General features: G+C 35.9%; 1 protein-coding gene across 4 annotated transcripts in view; it reads left to right on the top strand.

The window, feature by feature from the left end:
- Positions 1-12,609, top strand: part of MOSPD2 (motile sperm domain containing 2) — a 35,260-nt gene extending 22,651 nt beyond the window's left edge. For all 4 annotated transcript variants that reach the window (XM_074906866.1, XM_074906857.1, XM_074906847.1 and 1 more), the window contains 7 exons: positions 114-284; positions 2,971-3,083; positions 6,503-6,599; positions 7,350-7,446; positions 8,087-8,216; positions 9,987-10,089; positions 10,601-12,609. In XM_074906866.1, coding sequence (XP_074762967.1) covers positions 114-284; positions 2,971-3,083; positions 6,503-6,599; positions 7,350-7,446; positions 8,087-8,216; positions 9,987-10,089; positions 10,601-10,747 — 858 coding nt within the window. In that variant the 3' untranslated portion in view covers positions 10,748-12,609. The remainder of the gene's footprint in view (positions 1-113; positions 285-2,970; positions 3,084-6,502; positions 6,600-7,349; positions 7,447-8,086; positions 8,217-9,986; positions 10,090-10,600) is intronic.
- The last annotated feature ends 7,828 nt before the right edge of the window (positions 12,610-20,437 follow it).

Raw genomic sequence — 20,437 nt, 5'->3', positions numbered from 1 at the left:
TGTATGTAATGCGAAACAAAAAAATTCATTTATAGTATTACCCTTAAAACTAGAGAAGGTACTTTTCATAGTCCTAAATAACTGGTCCTTTAAAAACATTGCTTATGTTTTAGGATTCATTCAAGTACAGTTATCCTCCATTGGTCGATGACGATTTTCAAACTCCCTTATGTGAAAATGGGCCCATTACTAGTGAAGATGAGCATGAAAGTAAAGAAGAGATAGATGTGGACACTAAGGAGACTGGGGAGCTGAATGAAGAACAAAACCTTAATCAGAAAAAGGTATCTAATTCTGAAGGTTGAGGCAAGACTAGTTAAATGGATAAAGTGGAAGCATTTTTTTCTTTGCCTTTGTGTTGATTTTTTTTCAGCATTTTTCTGCCTTCCTGTTTGACAAAATAACCCGGTAAACCTGAAAATTATTGCAGTTTCAACCTTAATCTAAGATGCAGTTTCATGCTTCTGAATGAGTAAAATACGTACCAAATATTTAGTGTATCTCTGGAATATAGTGACTTGTATAGTAAATCTTAAAAAGCTTTTGTGTTTTCTTTTCAGAAGTTGTCTTTCTAGTTGGCTTATTTTTAATCTCGGGTTATCTCATGGTGTGTACCTTAAAATACGTCTAGTTTTCTCAGATGCTTAAGTCTGTACATGAGAAAATATTAACAGTTTAAATATTTATTTTATTATCTTAAATTCTTGATAAAATCTCAAAAGATAAGATTTCATTTAGTCTCAGGAGAACTTGTATCCCTAACCCATCAATCCTGGTTTACAATATAATTTTCCTGTAGTGGTGTTTATCCAGAAATATAAAGGCATTGTTTTACACAAGTCCATATGAAGTGATATTTAGTAATATGCAATGATAGTGGGCATATTGTTCTTGAAATTAGTAGGAAAAATCTGAAATTCACCACTTTAGTGCCATGACTAATTTTGGAATATGAATTGCAAAACTTATGCTTAATGGAGTAGAATACTTTATTACCCTTTCAGTTTCATTTACTGCTTTAAGTTTTTTGTCAGAAGAATTTGAAATACATGGCTCACTTGAAGTAGTTCAGTTTTTTGCAACTTGGCTAGCTATTAAAAAAAAAAAAAATTCACTGACCTTAAGTTCATAAGGAAGCATTACATGAAACCTTGGTGATTTTCTGACAATTAGACTCAGTAGCTTGTTTTGGTTGTAGCACATCTTCCAAGCTCTAATTCTCAGATATGGAAACATGGAGAACTCCTGTTAAGTGAGTTGGCTTTGGTGCTTAATAGCCTCAGTGTTTGTTTTTAATTTGTTTGGCTGATTTAAGCTTTCTACTTAAGGTATTATTCTTTACTTTCACTTTTAAAAATAATGATTTAGTTTATGGTTTTCTTTTATACAGTATAATCAAGCTGCTACTCTATCTTTTCAATTAACTAAGCTTGACTTTTATGCTCATCATATATCTATCTTAAGGCATGTTTAAGGCCTTACCTTTAACATACTTCTAAATTGCAGACTGTATCTTGTTGGTACGGTTTCTGTAAACAGTAGACTATTGTTTTGCTTCAAGTCACTATTCTTCTGTTCACATATTTAAGAATAATACTTGCTATTTCTTCCACAGCAAGTATACCACTGTTTGCCACTTGAATGTTACGTTCTTTTCCAAAATGTTTTTCAGAAATATTCCCTTATTGTCTCAGAATGGTTGGCACTTCTTATTTCTAAGTTAATTATTTTTTAGTTGACTGTCTAAATATAAATATTGAAATATTTTTAAATAAGGCCAGCTTCCAAACTAGCATTTCAGGTGATCTGTGAGATATCATTGTCTTCATTTACTGCACTATCAGCCTTTAGATAAAGTCTAGTGATGACAAGAATCCGTGTACGATTTATATATGTATGCCTTCTCATTCTATAGAAGGGCATATTTCTTTCCACAGAGTAGACAGAGCCATGAGTGATAAACTTGGTTAGTAAGTGCCTGTTGTATAGATGCCTTCACCTTTAACATGTGCTACTGTAGTATTTTCTCTGGTAATTTTAATTATATTTGTGTAGAATAAAGCCCCACACATAGCTAGTGCAGTGTATTTACACACTAACCTTTTACTATAACTGTAACTATTAAAATATCAGTGCTGTGGTTTCTTTTTTATAAAACCTATTTTCTATAAAGTTTTATATCCATCTCATTCCCGTACTTCAAATTTATGAGCTGAATTGTCTTCATGTCTTCTCCCTGCATTAAGTGGAATAAAAACAAGGCAAAGCAGATTGTTCAACTAAGTGATTTTCAGTCATGATGTTACTAATTCTTTGTCTTCTGTATTTTCCCCTGCCCTGTTTTTCACTTAATTCTGGAGTTCTTTCATTTTTTTGTATAATAAGATATTCAGGCCTGTTGACATGTATTTTCTTAATGTAATAGAAGAAAACACTCAAACTAAGATACCTACAGTTTTGGATGTGCCAATTCGATCAGCATTATTTCTTAAGTTCTCCAGTCCTTCAGAGTTCCATCTAAAAGCAGTGAAGATATGTTTAGCAATTCTGCAATGCAATAAAGTGTGAAAATATTGCTGTGTTTTCTGTTCAGTGTTGCAGTGATTGTATTGAGGTGTATTAACTGAAAAGTTTTGCCATGGAAGAATAACATCAGTGCTTTATAATCTTACATATTTGAGGTACTATAACTTAACATGTCTGGAGTTCTCAAGAATAACCACCCTTGGGCATCAGGAAAATACATGGAAAAAACAAAGCAGTTTTGTTTCATGCATGTTCAATATGTGACTTCTGTAACAAATTATTCAGCAGACTTCAGGAAGCTTCAGGGAATGAATGCATATGAAGCTTTGTCTGTAATATATGAATTGTTGAAAGAAGCCTCCTCATTCTTTGAAATACCTGCATGATTCTGTAATGTGTAATCCACATTTCTAGTTAATGATTATAACTATCATTTTTACTCAGATGAATTCTGTAGAACAAATTTCCAAATCAGAGGAAACTGACAAAACAGAGATCAAACCAAAAAATGCAAAGAAAGCATTAAGCACTTTTAAAGGACCTTTATTACATATCAGGTAACTTTTTTAATTTTTTTCCAATGTGCCTTGGACACTTGAGTACTGAACTAGTTGGTTTTCAAAATAAACAATTTTTTAGACTATTAGAGGGAAAACAAGTTAAACATCCTTTTAAGAATTACAAAGCTCAGAATTTTTCTTGTTTTAACTTTTTTAGCAAATCTTTTGGTGTCACCATTGGCATGCATTTTTGTACTAATTACTAGGTCTACATTTCATAGAATTCTGGAATCATTTCATGATTTCATTTATATTGACAAATTTATTTGATTTAAAGCTGTACTTATCTGTAATGAGAGCAATGGTTTGGCATTGCATTGCTGTAAAAAAATCAAAGCATTTACAAAGACAGCTTTCACTGCTAAATCTTGCTTGAATTCTTTTAACCTAAGGTAGTGTGAAGGCCTACACTACTAGTTAGTGCTAATTAAACTTAACAAATGGGTCCAATTTATTTTGTTTGGGATGTGCTCTGTATAAATGGCATATCTGCTGAGATGTTTGTCATCCAAGATGCTTACATCTTGAATTTAATCTGCTTTTTATTGTTAAAGTAAAAAAATCAGTTGGCCCATATAACTTCTTTTCACTGCCTGTCAGATTAAGGTGCTTGCTTAGAAATTGATTTAGATGTTAACTTTTATTTTCACTTCCAGTTTGCTATTAGATGAATGAAGAAAATACCTAATTTATAGGTAATTGCTTAGCTAATTTTGTAAGTGCTGTACTGAATTAGTTTTGGAATGAATTTGAATAATGACATGCTCATTAGCATTGAAAAAGTATTTTGTATATCATTTTCCTGGTTTTGAACTGAATTATCTCTAGTCCTTTGTGCAAAAACCTCCTCTGTATAGGCTTTCTTATGTTTCTTGTGTGATGGAACAAAGGCATAGACTGCAGAATTATGATTTTAAAAGAATGTTTTTCTGTCCCTATGACAGAACAACAACCCCACAACAAAAAACCCCCACCCAAAACCATCAAGAAGCACAACCATACAACCAAAAAAAAAATCCCAAACAAAAATAGCACCCAACCCCCCCCACATGAAGTTCTAATTTTACCCTTAGAACAGAAGTGTTGGAGTTCATGTGAATTACATGGAAGAGTAAATTTAGTCCTATGTGTGCTAATACTTGTAGTCTTGCTGTCATGGAAAATAAAAGACTGTGTCTCTTGTCCTTGCTGTTTGTTTTTTTTAAAGTAAACTCTTAAGAGTATGTACAGTTGCTCTATATTAATACTCTCTGAAGCTAGAACTAGCTTTTTTTTTCCCTGGAACCTTTCTCAGGACCCTGAACTGGAATGTATTGAACTGATATGTAGTGCCCTTTATGACTAGTCACAGGCACCTGTCTTAGAGAATATAAATTCTGCCAGTGTAATCGGCTGCTCTCCTTGCTCATACCAGCACTGCCCTGTGAAGAGAGCAGCCTGACTGAGCAGCTGAGGAACAGCAGCTCTGCACCATGTAGTGACCAAGAACTGGCAGCCTTTCTGCACCCAACTGCAGATGCAGAAGACTCAGTTGGGGACCTCCTTAAACCCCCTGCAGGAAAATTCCTTACCTATCACTGATTCATACCTCTTTGCTCTAGTGTGTGACCAAAGCTGGGTACTTGTACTCTTCTGATTCTTATCTTTGTAGTCATGTCCTCTAGTCACCTGTCTCACTGGTTTAGACCACTCTTGCATTTGCCTTGCATACCTTTCTATGACAGACTGGTCTTTATTGACCTTCTTCTATAATAAATAACTTCATTTGAGAAGATGAAAAGCAGCACTTTACTTGCACTGTCTGGCAATAGTACATGCTGAAATGGTTACCCTGTGCATATCAGAGTAAAGAAAGTGTTTCTGTAAAAATTAAAAAGCTAGATGTTCATTTAAAATAAAACATCCCACCCTTCCAACAACTCTACTGCATCCACCCCCAACACTAGGAGGTGATGATAAATGAGCTGCTTCATTTCCCAGACAACAGGCCTAGAGCCCCAATTTTCTTTTTTGGTCAGTAGCCACAGGTTGTGGAACAAGAAAGATCAGGTTCTGGCAGAATGTTCCTTTCCTTGAGCTCTTTTTGTGGCATATTTTGATGCTAGTTAATGCTTTTCTGCCTCATTTATGGTTCATCTTGCAATTGCTGTAATGCACAGCTGCAATAGTACTAAGATATCTAAAATCTTTTGTAACTACAGTCCTTCCTTTCCATATTGTTGTTTACTTAAGTTGAGAATTTGGGAAGGAAAAAAAGATGAGAAGGGGATACAGTTACCCTATTAATCTGTTTTAAACCTATCACTTTCTTGCTTTCTACTGCAGTCAGCACTTTCTTCTTCCACACCAAAAAGAAAAAAATTCTTGTCATGCGGACTGTCTAACGCATTGTAAAACATAAGCATGCACATACATGCAGAGTCACTATTGAACTCTGCTTCTAGTATGGCCATTCAGGTTTGCCCTGCAGCACCAAGGACTTTTCTTCTCAGCTAACACTGATTTAAGTGAGCGAAGAAGGAAGGATTGATAATGTAAAAGGAGGTCTTCTGAGGAGGAGGTTAAGCAAACATGAAATTGGCATTCTAGAAAGGGAAGAAAAATGTAACATGTTTTTTGAAAAAGGCTTTCTGTCAGAATAAGCAGTTCTGTAGTATTGCAAAGTATGGCAGTTCTTTGTGACATATTGAAAGCAAAGAGTTTTTTCACTTGTTACTTGAGTTTCCTCTCAACTTGCAGTATATGAGCATGCCCTACTTTTTGCCTAATAGTGTTCATTTGAATGTCTATTCCAAAATGAGTTGTGATAGTTTGATATGGTTTAAAATACTTCATGCATGACTCTCCTAATTGCTGGAGAATATTAAAAATGAGCAGTAACTTTATTTATGCATGTCACCAGCAGTATATGAAGACTGACTCATAAGTACAAGTGAATTTAGTTGTAGTGGTTGAAATGATTGCCACTTGCAGATATCTGCCTTCTCTTATGTGTGCACTATACCTATTACAAGGATAGATGTATGAGGTGGAAATTACTCTTTAATATTACCATAAATTAAAATTAATGAGGATTTCCCTTAATATACTGCTCCAAGATGCAGTGGTTGAAGTGAGCATATATATCTTGGCTATTCCTGCTGCTGCAGGTCGTCACATTCTTCCAGATGGAAGAAGTCAAGGTCAGTAGTCATCTGAGGCAGCTAAATCCACTTGTGGTTATGAGTCAACCCTGAGCTTCGCTACAAAATTTCTGCATTTTGTTTTCACAGCTTTTTTGATGAAAAACTGTTTATAGTGACTGTAGCTACAGGGTTGAAAGTATTTTATTTTCCTGTAGGTGCGCTCATTTTTTTTTCTATGATATGTTGTAATGATAATTGGAAGAAACTAATTATTTTAAAATTTCTTAATAGCCCAGCAGAAGAGTTATATTTTGGATCTAAAGAAACTGGAGAGAAAAAGTGTTTGATAGTTCTCACAAATGTCACTAAAAACATAGTGGCTTTCAAGGTAAGTATTTTACGTGTGGCCTGGTTTACTAAATGCGTAACATTTTCTTGCTTTGGTTAAGGAGGAAAAAATACTATTAAACCCACTTTTCATCACTTCTGTTGTGATGTTTGAAGCAGATCAAAGAAATCTGGCTGACTTTACACATGTACCACCCCACAGGGGATAATCACTAGTACAAATCTTTGGAGCACTGTCTGAAAAATTGCTATGGTGATGGTTAGTTCTTTACTGAGAGTCTAATACTTAGTGAAAAAGAAAGTCTTGAGCATTGAAAAGTCATCTTAAAGCTTGTCTGGGAACAAGTTAATAATGCTCCAAAATAATGCAGATTATCTGCAAATGTCACCATCAAAGGAATGAATACAGTTATGTTTGCTTCATAAATACTGACTTGGCTTGCATCTTTGGTTTTCCAACACATCTTCCAACACACAAATAACTAAAGTTCCTATACTTTCATATTAAAAATTTTAACAGACAGTCTGTTTGATATTCTGGGATCTTTTTAAATACATATGTCAGAGAAATTTTCTAGAAAATAAAGGATAAAATTTGTCAAGATAGAAGAAAAGGTGAAATACCTGTGTCTGACTGCTAAAAAATGAAGTATTCTAAAGACTGTATGTATTACTGGGTCTTAATATTTAAGATTTTGGGATTTTAGTTAATACAGAATGAGGGAGGTTATGAAACAATCAGTTTGTGCATGCATTTACTATATGCTGGGTTGGTATTTTTTGTTTGTAGGTGAGAACAACTGCTCCTGAAAAATACAGAGTAAAACCCAGTAACAGTAGCTGTGAGCCTGGCACATCACTGGATATAATAGTCTCTCTTCATGGTGGTAAGTAAACTCTTACAATAGAAATTTTAAGGAGTTTGGACAAGTTTTATTAATAGGCTGATGCTCTAGATACTAACATTTGTATGTGCTTGTTGGGTTGTATGACTGATGCCCATGTCTGCTTGACTGTTGTATGAGAATGTTACTGTTTGTAAAAACACATGGATGTCAGACAGTAACTGCCTATACTGACTTACCACTCCACAGGCATAAGCAGCTGTTGACTGCAGCCTGTTCTGTTTCTTGTCTCTAAAAAAAAAAAGTTGCAGTGGCAGCTGTCTCACTTGTGCTCTATTATGGTGGGAGTTTATCTGCACTAAATCAGTTTCCTAAATTGTTGCAAGGACAGGGACAGCCAAATTTGCTGGAAAATGCATTCTTTACAGACTTCTGGGTTGTCCTCGAATCATTCAGATGAAACTAATTCTGTTAAAATGAAACCGTAGAATTTTAGGAAAAGTGTAATCAAAATTGTTGAGCTTAAAAGAATGATCTCATTATTTTTATTTCTAGTAAGTCAGTCCTGCAATAAACAAGTTCTCATTTTAAAACTTTTTTGTTCAAAAATGCCTCTATACATTTTGTAATAATGCCATTTTATCTAAGCACACTTTTGCTTTTTTCTTTTCTTTGAGGGTAGGTTTTGCAGCTTCTCTGCAAGATCGTTTCCTTATCATGGCAGCAGAAATGGACCAGTCTTCTGGAGCAGGTGTTCCAGAACTGACTCAGTTTTGGAAAGAAGTCCCTAGGACCAAAGTGATGGAACATAGGTGAGCATTGACAGGGGCTTTTCTTAGCCAATATCATTTAGCTGATATTACACTTGCATATCATTATCAGTGAAGTATTCTTCAAACCCAGTTGTGTGCTTACTGATTGAAGTATATTGCTGAGGCTTCTGCTCTGTTTAACTGATTAGAGATTTTTTTTTTTAATGCATAAAATGCCATGGTATTCTGCACATGCACTTCTTTTTATTTTTGTTCTTGTGCTGATTAAGAGTTAAGTGGAAAAAATGTGAATGGACGTGACAATACACGTGGACAGTATATTATTTTTTTAAAATAAGAATGTGCCACTTGAATTGTCTAGAAAAAAGTAAGGAAAGAAGACATATGAAATGCAAAACTGTTTTCTAGACAATATTAAAAAATACTCCCTTTCTGCTAGGGAAAATCATAATTTTGTAGATTTCTGTAAAACCTGTTGCATGTTCATATGCATGTTTTCCATATTTAATGCTGAAAAAATACCACTAGGAAAATATGTTTCCCCACACACTCTTAAATATACCTGTTACTTTTCTCTCTTTCATTCATGTTTAGTTATATCACTACATTTCTAGGAAAAGTTCACTGTAGTTCTTTTTCACCTGGAAGTCTTAGAGCTATGATATTGAGATGCTATTTAATCTTTTAAATAAAGTAATTTGACTGTATTTTAACTTTAGATTGTTCCTGGTTTGGGGGGGGGGGGGGGGGGGGGCGGGGAGGGAGCTTGGTGTTTGGGGTTTTGGTTTTTTGGAGCTGCCTTTACCTCCTCCATAGCAAAAATGAACATAGAAAAAAGTATTTTTGAGACTTGATGCCTAAGTCTTGCTCTATCTTTGCTTTAAATGCTTATCCCTCACTTTCTTATTAAACAAAATCTACATCATGTGAGTGATCTTAAGTGTCCTTGCATAAATGTTGCAATTTTTTTAAAGAGATACCTTGAAACTGTAGGGAGAGATTGTTTACATTAGATCTAACACCTGCAAAGTGTACTTATGTTACTGATGAATACAAAACCGGCATTTATTTTTTATTAAACCTGGATTAAATGTAGTGGAGAACATAATTATTGTCTTTTTAATATTATACTTACAAGTACTTTATCTCAGGAAGATACTTAGATTTTATTACACATATTTGTCCCTGGTTTTGTTTTGTCTTTCTGGAGAAGTTTTAGCATTTCTTTTTCCTCAAGATAGAAAAATGCCACAGCCTCAATTTAACCATTTCATTAGCAAATAAATTCATTCCCACACTAAATGGCTTCCACGTTATCAGAGGAGCTTCTGCTGTATTTTATAAATCGTGTAGGATTCCACAGTCCTCAGTTGTGAATTCTGTTCCTGCATTTTCAACTGTGGAAGAGTTGGACTCTATGAAAAATATTGTTGCTGGGGCTTAAAATGAAAGGAACAGCTTTAGATTTTTTGTTTGCTTTTCAATAAATTGTGCATCTCTGGTAGTAAGTATTTGACTGAATAATCCAGTGCATTGTGTGCTATGAATTTAAAGTGATGAATATACATTTTAACTGAGCATGCAGATAATTTTGATCTTGCTTTCCATATCAAAAGTATCAAAACATAATTGGTGGGACTGAGGAAGCCTTTTCAGACTATCATTACAATAATAATTTAGAAAATTAATCAACCAGAACAGATAATAAAGTGCATATAATAACTGTTAGATGGACTATTTACTATTCATTCTACAGTGTTACATTAAATTTATGATTTTTGGTGCGTATTTTTTTTTCCCCTTTCACAGGCTCAGGTGTCATGTTCTAGAAAGTAGTAAGCCTTCTTCTCTGACATTAAAAGAGAATGCATATAATATTCCAGCAAAAACCAATGAAGATTTGCATTTACAGGTAATGGTGTATTCCTTTGTGCTGAATATTGAACAAAATTATAAAAGATGATAGAGATAAAAAGAATTTGAACTAAACCTCTTTGATACTTCATAAATTATACTATTTGAAAAGCTCAGCAGTTGAAAGTAACTAGATCAGTGATAGTGATTTTGTGATTATTTTGTTGAATGACAATGGTTTAATAAAATACTACTTTCAATGCAGCTTGCTCATTTCTCTTGTGTATATTACAGGTCTAGGGTATCAGTGAGCCTCTGCTGTATCTTTTGCTTCCTAATGTAAAGATGTCACCTATATAGGCAATATGGGCTATCTATAACTTAACATTTGAAGCTCCTTTAGTGGAAGAGATTCCTGAAGTATGTAGTGATAGAAAAGGTATCACTGAGAGAAGTCTTTTTTCGTAATTTTTTTTTCTGTGCTTATGGTTATTGGCTAAATAGTTCTAAATTAACAAGTATTTTCACATGCAGTGATTCTAATGTAATGAAACTATATCTATTTTCAGCTAACTCGTTTACTGCAAATTAATAAAAGACTTCAAGAGCAGATCGATCGCTGCCTCTGGTTCCAGCAGTTGTCAGTTGTTTTATCATTACTATCAGTTACTGTTGCTGCCTTCTGCTTCTACCTGGCATATACCCAGAGAAGCTAAAAAAAATTGCTGTACACTGGATGTGCTGTCTACCATGGTTGGTTGCAGTGGAAGAGATTGCAGTGATGCGCTCAGATTTTGGAACTGCCAAAATGAGGTTTGTAAAACCACAACAACAAATGATGATACAATTTACTGACTAAAGAAAAAGAAAAAAGAAGACATGAATGACCAGCAAAGGAAATTAATAGAAGTTGACACTTAGAACAGGGCACGAGGAAGATGTTAGAGCTAGGGTCTGTTTTCACCGTACAACTCAATAAATACTACTGAACTGGAAGGAGGAAGCCGAATACAACATAATTTTAAACTGTTTAGGTTTTTTTCTTTATTCAACTACTTTAAACACAATATTTAATTTCTTTTCTTCATATTCATTCTTACATTCTGAATTACTCTCCTAGAAGGTACAAGCCATTAACTTAGTGTATTCTAAAGGTTCATAATCTATGTATAAAGGAAGATACTTGTTAGCAATTGTTTTGGTAATTCAGGCTCATTGCTTTCACCTGGTTAAATTGGTTATATTTTGTGGTTTATCTAAATGCAAAGTTGTTGTAAATATTTCCTACCAAATAACGTATACACAGCCATAACAACCAGGAATATAACCTTTGTTTGATTCCAAAGATACCGGTGAAATACTCATGAGACACTACTGCTTTTTTTTTTTTTAAGCAACTCTTAGTCAAATTGTGAAAGGACTGTGAGAGTTGACTTTTGATGACCTATTACTGGTTCATAAAAAGGCTAATAAACAGTCAGTGTAAGAACTTATTCTGAGATGTGCAATATGCTTAAATTACAGAGGAATTTATGAAAAAAGCAAGTCAAATCAGGAAGATTAAATATTGTTGAAGGCAACATAGAAGTGTTATATCTGCCATTTCTCAGAAAACATGGAAATGGTGTATGAAGCTAGTGAGAACTTACGCTAACAAGGATTCTTTGTACTCATTGCTGTAAATATGTATATTAAAATGCTAAACACTTAAAAGGAGACTGATGGTATCTTTCATACATTTAAAATTTTCACTCTTGATGAGGTCTAAAAATTTTAAATTATTTCTTTACTAGAATTAATTTTTGCTACAAATTGGCTTTGTAACAGATCATTTAGTTTTGTCTGCTGACTTCAATATATGAGATTATTGAGGAAAATTAAAGGTCATATTCTACTTCTGTCTTTTTGCTTACAGCATCTCCCCAGTGTGTTGTAGATGTAGTATCATTTCTAGGAAATAGAAAAGGGCAGTTTAAAAAAATGCATTAATAAAACATTAACTAATAAAGCAGCAATATGATTACTAAAAGAATTAACATGTAAAAGCAACTCTACAGAACTGTTTGGTGCACAGTCTTCTTTCTTAATTTAGACAATATTATATCATATCTACATTTTCTTAATTTTTCACTAATCACCTTTCTGTTCAGTTTGCTTCTCAGTATTTTATTTTCTTAATAAGTTGGCAACTTATATTGTTCACTGCTTACTATGATGCTGTTATTTAGGCTAGTTTCATGTGCATGCAACTCAGATGCTTTGCTTCCAACAAAATGGGTTATTGTCTTGTTGAGAAAGGTAACGAAGAAATTTGTAACCTTAAGATAATAACCACCATGCTATTAAAATGCCTATTCCTTAATTTGAGTGGATTGAATAGCACTTTACTGTAAAATTGCAAGAAATATATTCTTAGAGTCTTTGCCAATACGAATATTTTAATGTTTTGGTGCTTTCATATATTTTCAGTATTTTATTACTATGTTGGTATTTTCTTTGTATGATAAACCAGATGAACATCTTTTCTATTTTAATATGTTTTAGAAAAATACAGTTACAAAATAAATATGAAGAAATATGTAGTCTTGAATGTTTAGTCTTTTAAAAGCTGCATCTCCTGAGGTTTTGGTTCTCTTGTTAGTCTGTAGATACCTAATATGAAGGAGGGGTCAATATGGTAATGACTCGTAGCCTGTTATATAATAGAAGTTGTGATAATACTTGTCAGAGAAATGTAAAATAGATGATCATGAGTTCTTAAATGTCTAACACAATAACATAGCACATGATATTGTCATGTAAACACTACCATGGCACAAACAATGCAAATCCACACAATACAAATATTCTTAGTAAATCTATTAGTTAAACATCACACAGTAAATTTAAAAAATATATATAAGAAAAAAAATAAAAAGCAAAGCAACGGAATTTTCTTCTTACATAGAAATTGCCAGTAGACTACTTTGTATTTTTCTTTTGTGAAAATGTCATTTGTATCATCACAAAACATATGGTGATCCATCACTATTTTCCCAGTTTTCACTTGTCAGTAGTTTCAGGTTTTGTATGTCCACCCTTGGAAACACAGATTTCAGCCAGTCCATTTTGAAAGGGTTTGTGTCTAACACAAACTGTTATTACACAGTGCACATCAGTAATGTGTTTTGATATGATATCCAAAATTGAGTATATACAGAAGGTTGCTTACAAATTTTTTATTTTTTCACAGTACATGAAACTGAGTTTGTAAAGCTGGGGCATTTTAGAACTCAGACAATTCATAAAGTAGGATTTTGATTACATGAACTATCAAGATAGATTTCATTTCATTTTCCCTCATTGTAGATTAGCAGTTATCTTTGGCTTTTACAGACAGTTAAGAGAAAGAAATGACTATAATCCTATAAATTAGCAATATTTGCTTCAAAAGAGAACATACTCTTTTCCTGGCAAGCAGGTTTTGTGCCCTATTCTTAGGTTCAGTTTTGTACTTTATTAAGTAAAAGATTAGGTTCAAGACTCCATAGATAGCGCTTTATTTATCATCTCTTCTCTACTTCCAGAGACTTGCTGCAGGACAGCATGAACCATAGGCACAGGTGGTGTTCTGGTGACACGATTCACATTGGCACCGATGATATTCATCCTGAAATTATTTACAGTGGTTTAATGTTACGGTATATTTGAATGATCAAAGAGGTATTAAATGAGAATTACATTTTTTTAAATAGTGGAAACAGGAATTTTTGCGTAAGGACACAGTCATGTTGAGGGGTTTTTTAATTAGATGCAGAAACTAAGTATCAAGGAAAAACACATTGGAGTAGGCTAATTTGGAGGAAAAAGTCTTTATTTTAATATTTTAACATTTAGAAAAATAAACACAAACAGGCATAATACGTTTTAGATATTTTATTTTTTACAAAAAATTGAGGGGTGGGGATGCAACAGGGCCAGGAACAAGGTTTTTTAATTCTCTATTTCATCAGTGATTCCCTGCTGTAACAGATTTGTCTGTAATGTCTGCGTTCAGGTTCTCTCAAATATTTCTCTCTGCTTCCAGGCGTTAGTTTATACGGCTTTTGTTGGCTGCGTGAGGTTTTGTAGAGAGCGCTGTGCTATCTTGGAGATCCTCATACTTTCTGTGCAGTTGGACTGGCAGCATTAAGGGTATAAATGCTGTTCTGTTAACAAAGGACAGTGTTAGCTTGTTCTTTTTCTAGTGCTTTATTGTGGAAGTGGATGTTCAGTCAGAATAATAGAACAAATTTAAGAATTGACCAAGCAACACTATTCTGCAAAACGCATCACAGGTGCCGTAAGAATGAACTGGTTTAGATCTTGTAGTAGTTTCATAGGGCGTTATCTAAGACACGAAGATGTCTGTATTTACAGTGTATGTATTAGTTTGGGAAGAGGTAACCAGTTCTAATTAGCCAGGAAGAGCAGGTTGAATGCTCGTTTCTGAGGTTGAAGAAGACATCTTAAGTCAATTTCTGAAGTGTGTGGCTTGCTGTTCCCTGGAAGATGGCACACTGAGGAATTACTGACTTGGTATTACAGCAGTTGCTACATTTCCATTATGTAGGTGTTAACACAGGTAAGTGATTTCAAGTTAATGATTCAAATTAACAATGCTTTTCAGTAGCCTAATTGTGGGGCATGCTTCAGCATCAGCAGCTTCTGGCTCGGCATTTCCTGCAGCTGGTAAGAAGTGTCACCTCCCGTCTTCTGTTTTCTTAATCATTTCAGTCCCAGTTTTCAATTCGAACCTTGCTATTCTTGATTTTACTGCTTTTATAGTGAATGCCTGCAGCAGGACACATAGATCCCACTTTAGAAGTAAAATGCAGGAAATCCACCTCTCCAGAAGTGTGGCAGTGGTGAGAGGTTCTCCTTTGCTGAAGTTCCACATGCTGGTCCTGGCTGAGAGGGATTTAGGTGATTTCCTAGTAGATCTTTGCAATTACTACTTTGATACTTCTGAGTAGAAGTACTGAAATCCCCAAGTTGTATGAGCAAAGAGTAAGTAGCTTGCCAGATTTTTATCAGGAGGTATCACAGCTCCCGGTTTACTTCTTTCACAAGGCTGGTGCATCAGCCTACTTGTCATGCTCTAGGTCACCTCTGTTTTCCTAAACACTGAAAGAAGGCCTGGGCTAACGGCTGAAGAGTGCTCAATTATTGCTTATGATTGCAGCTAGTAGCACTTGTTTTTTAGATTGCAGTAGGCAATTTGTTCTGATGGTATTGCTGAAGTTAATAATGAAGTCCAAACGCAAAGCCTATTTGTCAGTTGTCTGTCATTGTAGTCTTCGCTGTAGTCTAAAGTAGCCCACCCGAAGGACTGCTACGTTCTTTCTTATGCCAGTTCAGGGTCTCTTGATCTGTTAGTAATACTTCCTCTGTTCTATTTAAATCTGTAAATACCAGTTGTGCTATATTGGCACTGCACTGGAGTTGGCTGAAATGTCAGAAAACCTAAACATGAAAAAAAGGTCTAACTTCTGTTTATCTTTCTTTTTTTTTTTGGTCAGCGATGGAATATATTTATCATTTTATTGTCTCTTGGTGGTTTTTTGCAAAATATTTTTGGAGGTTTTGCTTCCTGTTAAAAATATCTTGTTAGAAGGATGGTAAATTATGTGTTTTCGTTGATCTGGATTAGTCCATGAGATATGCCAACCCTTGATGGTGATTCAGCTGGCAAGAAACTGTGATTTCCTTGAAAGTATTCAAGGATTTTTTTTTTTTTCATTTTTCAAAAACGTGAAGTCACTGTGCCTCTTTTTTTCTTTAGTCTTGATCAGACCTTGCTCCAGAAATAAATACATCTACACAGATGTACTTGACTGAGGAGCAAAAGACTTGGCCTATTGGAACTTGCCAGAAGGAACAGATAGTTGAATATGTACTTTCTGTTACGGACCCAACTACAAATAACCAGTTACGTCTACTCATGTTATTTCAGTACATGTATGTATAGTGTGAAGTAGCCATACAATAAACTGGCATTGCAACTTGATGAGAAAGTAAGTGATAGATTCACCCCACATATCAGTTTTATCCAGAAAGCCATGGGGGCCAGGTGGAGCAATGCTACATAATGATGTGCTCTTATAACAGCAGGCTGTCCAAGTGGTGTCTCTAGAGCAAGCATTCATCTGATTTGGGGCCTGGGAGAGGGAAAAAACTGTCTTGATAGGTTTTGGTTCAGATCCATTGTGATTTCCTTCATTTTGCAAAGAAATATTTCAGACACAAGAACTCAAATCCAAGCCTTCAGTATCAGTCCCACCATCCCATTTTGTGTTTATGATGAAATCTGAATTAAGATATCCTTCAGGTGACAATGATGTAGTTTTACAAAGCCTGTGTGGTGTTTAATTATTCAGAATTACAACTTTCTTGTATATCCACAGTCCTGTATCAGTTAAAATCATTACCAGTTTCGTTTTTGACAGCTTGGAGCTATATCTGAACACCTGTTCTCCAAGCCCCAGGGAAAATGTCAGAATGAGGAGCATCATTTAAATAAATACAGATTGCAACAGTAATGTGAAAAAGAAGCATAAACAGAATTTGTTAAGCTTTTATTTTCTGGAATGCTACAATTGATAAATTGCTGAAAGGAGAAGCGAATCTGGGCAGACACCACAGATGCTTCATTAATCTGATACAACTAACACTTACAGATTGATGCTTAACCTACTGGCATCTGAATTACTATAATCCCCACACCCTGAAGTGCATTCTCCTGTACATAAGTAGCATTTACCATATTTTTGGTTTTCTTACAGTTTTTTTAGAGTTTAAACTTGCAGCTGATGGTGATGACTCACAAAAAGATTTTGTAGTGCTTTCTAAAGGAAAGTAGCATTTTCTGCTTGAGTTCACAGTTTAATGGGCTTTGTTCTGCAAAGGGGATGTACGAACATGGCTTCTCAGTCCAGTCTGGAATTAGGTGAGAAACCTCAGAAAAGCAATGCTCGTTCATGCTAGTCAGTTGCTAATTTTAAATACAATCCTGAACAGATATGTGTTGATGTATATGTGATCCCAAATATTGCTGTTCTAGTGGTCATTGTGATTGACATGATGCTGCTTCTTGCCCCTCACATTGGATGTGTGTTGGAGTTTGGAGCAGGAGTTAAGTCAGTTATTTCTATCTCATATTGAAAGTACACTCCAATATTCCTATGCTGGCTGTTCCGTACTGGTATATGGGTGCGGAGCATGGGGAACTGGTACGGCCTCTCTGTTCTGAGAGTCTTCAAGAGCATCCATTTACTCCAGCTAGTTGCTAAATTGAGGAGAAATTGCAAAAACATCAGAGGAAGGGTATTTGATTCTTTTCACTACTTCAGGCAGGTGCATCTGCTAAAACCCTGAGAAGTATTACATGATAAATAAAAGGTGAGGTAGCCAAGGAAGGAGCTGTATCTTGGATTTGTCTGCTCTAAGCTGCACATTGAAAAAACAAGGTAGACAAACAGATTTTGTGCTCTGTCCGTTTTCAGTTGAGATGTACCTTCCATTAACCATTTCAATTTGGAAATATATCTGAAGTGTTCCTTAATCACACAGATGCTGTCTCATAGCAGTCTGGCCCAACAGATGGCAAAGCTTGCAGATACTGAACATTAAAATGCAGGAGTAGACCTCCCTTTTAAAATTCTCCTTGAAATTATTTACTGTAATCAAAACTACAATGCTGTTTTTGTTAATCCCTGGAAAATTCAAGAATGTGTGGAAAAGCTACCCCATGTTTACAGGAGATTCATAGAAAAGAATCATAGAATCATAGAGTATCTTGAGTTGGAAGGTCCCATAAAGATCATTGAGTCCAACTCCCTGCTCCTCACAGGACTACCTAACAGTAAACCATATGACTAAGAGCATCATCCTGACACTCCTTGAACTTTGATGGGCCTGGACCCATACAAAGCATTTGACAGTGTCCCACATGACATCCTTGTCTTTAAATTGGAGAGGCATGGATTTGATGAATGGACCACTTGATGGATAAGGAATTGGCTGGGTGGTTGCACTCAGAGTTGCGATCAACAGCTCAATACCCATGTGGAGAGTGGTGACAAGTGCCATTCCTCAGGGGTCGGTACCGGACCAGCGCTGTTTATCATCTTTGTCAGTGACAGGGACAGTGGGACTGAGTGCACCCTCAGCAAGTCTGCTGACAACACCAAGCTGTGTGGTGGTCGACACACTAGAGGGAAGGGATGACATCCAGAGGGACTGGGACAGGCTTGAGAGGTGGGACTGTGCAAACCTCATGAAGTTCAATAAAGCGAAGTGCAAGGTCCTGCATGTGGGTTGAGGCAATTCCATGCATAAATACGGACTGGACAAGGAGTGGATTTGGAGCAGCCCTGTGGAGAAGGACTTAGCCAGTTTTTTATCCACTAACACCCTATGAGCCAGCAATGTGCACTCACAGCCCAGAAAGCCAACCATATCCTGGGCTGGATCAAGAGCAGTGTGGCCAGCAGGTTGAGGGAGGGGATTCTCCCCCTCTACTCTGCTTTGCTGAGATCCCACTTGGAGTGCTGTGTCCAGCTCTTGGGGTCCCCAACATAAGGACATGGACTTGTTGGAGCAAGTTCAGAGGAGGCCACGAAGATGATCGGGGTTGGGGGGGGGTGGGGGGTGCTAGATCACCTCACTTACGAGGACAGGCTGAGAGCGTTGGGGTTGTTCAGCCTGGAGAAGAGAAGGCTCAGGGGACACCTTATAGCAACCTTCCAGCACTTAAAGGGAGCCTACAGGAAAGATGGGGAGGGACTCCTTGTCAGGGAGTGTGGTGATAGGACAAGGGGTAACGGTTTTATACTGAAAGAGGGTAGGTTTAGTTTGGACATAAGAAATTTTTTTATCATGAGGATGGTGAGGCCCTGGCACAGGTTGCCCATAGAAGCTGTGGCTGCCCCCTCCCTGGCAGTGTTCAAGGCCAGGTTGGACGGGGCTTTGAGCAACCTGGCCTAGTGGAAGGTGTCCCTGCCCATGGCAGGGGGTTGGAACTAGATGATCTTTATGGTCCCTTCCAACCCAAACCATTCTGTGATTCTGTGATTCTGACCACTTCCCTGGGGAGCTTGTTCCAGTGACTGAAATGAACTGGCTCATTCTATAATGACTCTTCAGCTTTGTCCCTGTTTGTCTTCAGTACTATCCTTGTTATATTTGAGTACTTCACTGTCTTTTTGTGTATTTATAACAGAAGTCCTGTAAAACAGGTTGTTACTACTGACTTTAAAAAGGGAAAACTAAATTCTAAATGATCATATTTGCCACTCCAGCTATAATGACTGTGATGTGTTTAAAAATAAAAAAAATAAAACCAAACCCAGCTAAAAAGAAATTACATGAAATGATGTGTCAAAACAGTTTGCCAAGTTTTGGACCAGGCAGGTTTATTAATTTTAATCTACTCATGGATCAAAATAGATCTCTGACAAATTGGTGGAGAAGATAGAAGCTTTCCTTTTTGTGACAAGAGAAGAACATTTATAACTCAGAAGCAGTTTCTCTCCTTGAACATCATTTGGGATGAGTCGGAGAGGATAACAGGAGCCAGTACAGTGCAACATGTGATGTGGTGTCTTCTCATGTGCTTCTTCATTCTACCAAAGTGAGTTACTATTGCATAGAGCTGAGAAACTACAACACATGGCATGACACAGACTGCATTTCAGGTGATGGGTGTTTTGAGATATGTTGCAGTGTTTGACTTGTTACTATGAATGAAAGCAAAAAGTTGTAATTATCACTTCTCAGAGTGTTGAAACAAGGATATTTGCTGCATGTATTGCTCAGATGACAAGAGCAAAGGGACATTGCATATAGTTAATAAGCACTTTAATGTTTTGTGATGTGGTCTACTCATACTTTAGAGAACTTTACAAATGAGTTACTTTGCAGTTTGATTATAAGGTAACACATGTTAAAGTTTTCTTTTGTATTTCTTATACTATTTCCAATGTATTTTAAGAAACAGGGTTCAGGTCTTCTGGAATACTGTAAAAGGTTAAATTTTACATCAAAGTTGCACAGAAATGTTAATGCCAGAGAAGTTTTTCAAAGCAAGTACACAAGTCCTGGTAACACTCCAATATGAATGGCTGTTGTAGAGGGCTAATAAGATCAGTTAATTAAGACATTAGGGTCCTGAGAACTCTTTCATTTACAAAATAGGGAGAGGTTATTACTTATTACCAATTTTGTTGCAAAAAATGCACCTTCCAGCATATATTTTGAACAATAAGTAGGATGAAGACAAAACAATAGGAGGGATTACCATAGACAAAGCAGTGATTCCAGCCCTAAGGGCCCTATAGGAGGCAAAATCCTTGGGACCCCCTAAGCTCTTCTCTAAAAGAAGGACA

The sequence above is a fragment of the Athene noctua genome, chromosome 1 (genome assembly GCF_965140245.1).
Source record: "Athene noctua chromosome 1, bAthNoc1.hap1.1, whole genome shotgun sequence".
Taxonomy (NCBI): domain Eukaryota; kingdom Metazoa; phylum Chordata; class Aves; order Strigiformes; family Strigidae; genus Athene; species Athene noctua.
This window is presented reverse-complemented; position numbering and strand designations above follow the sequence as displayed.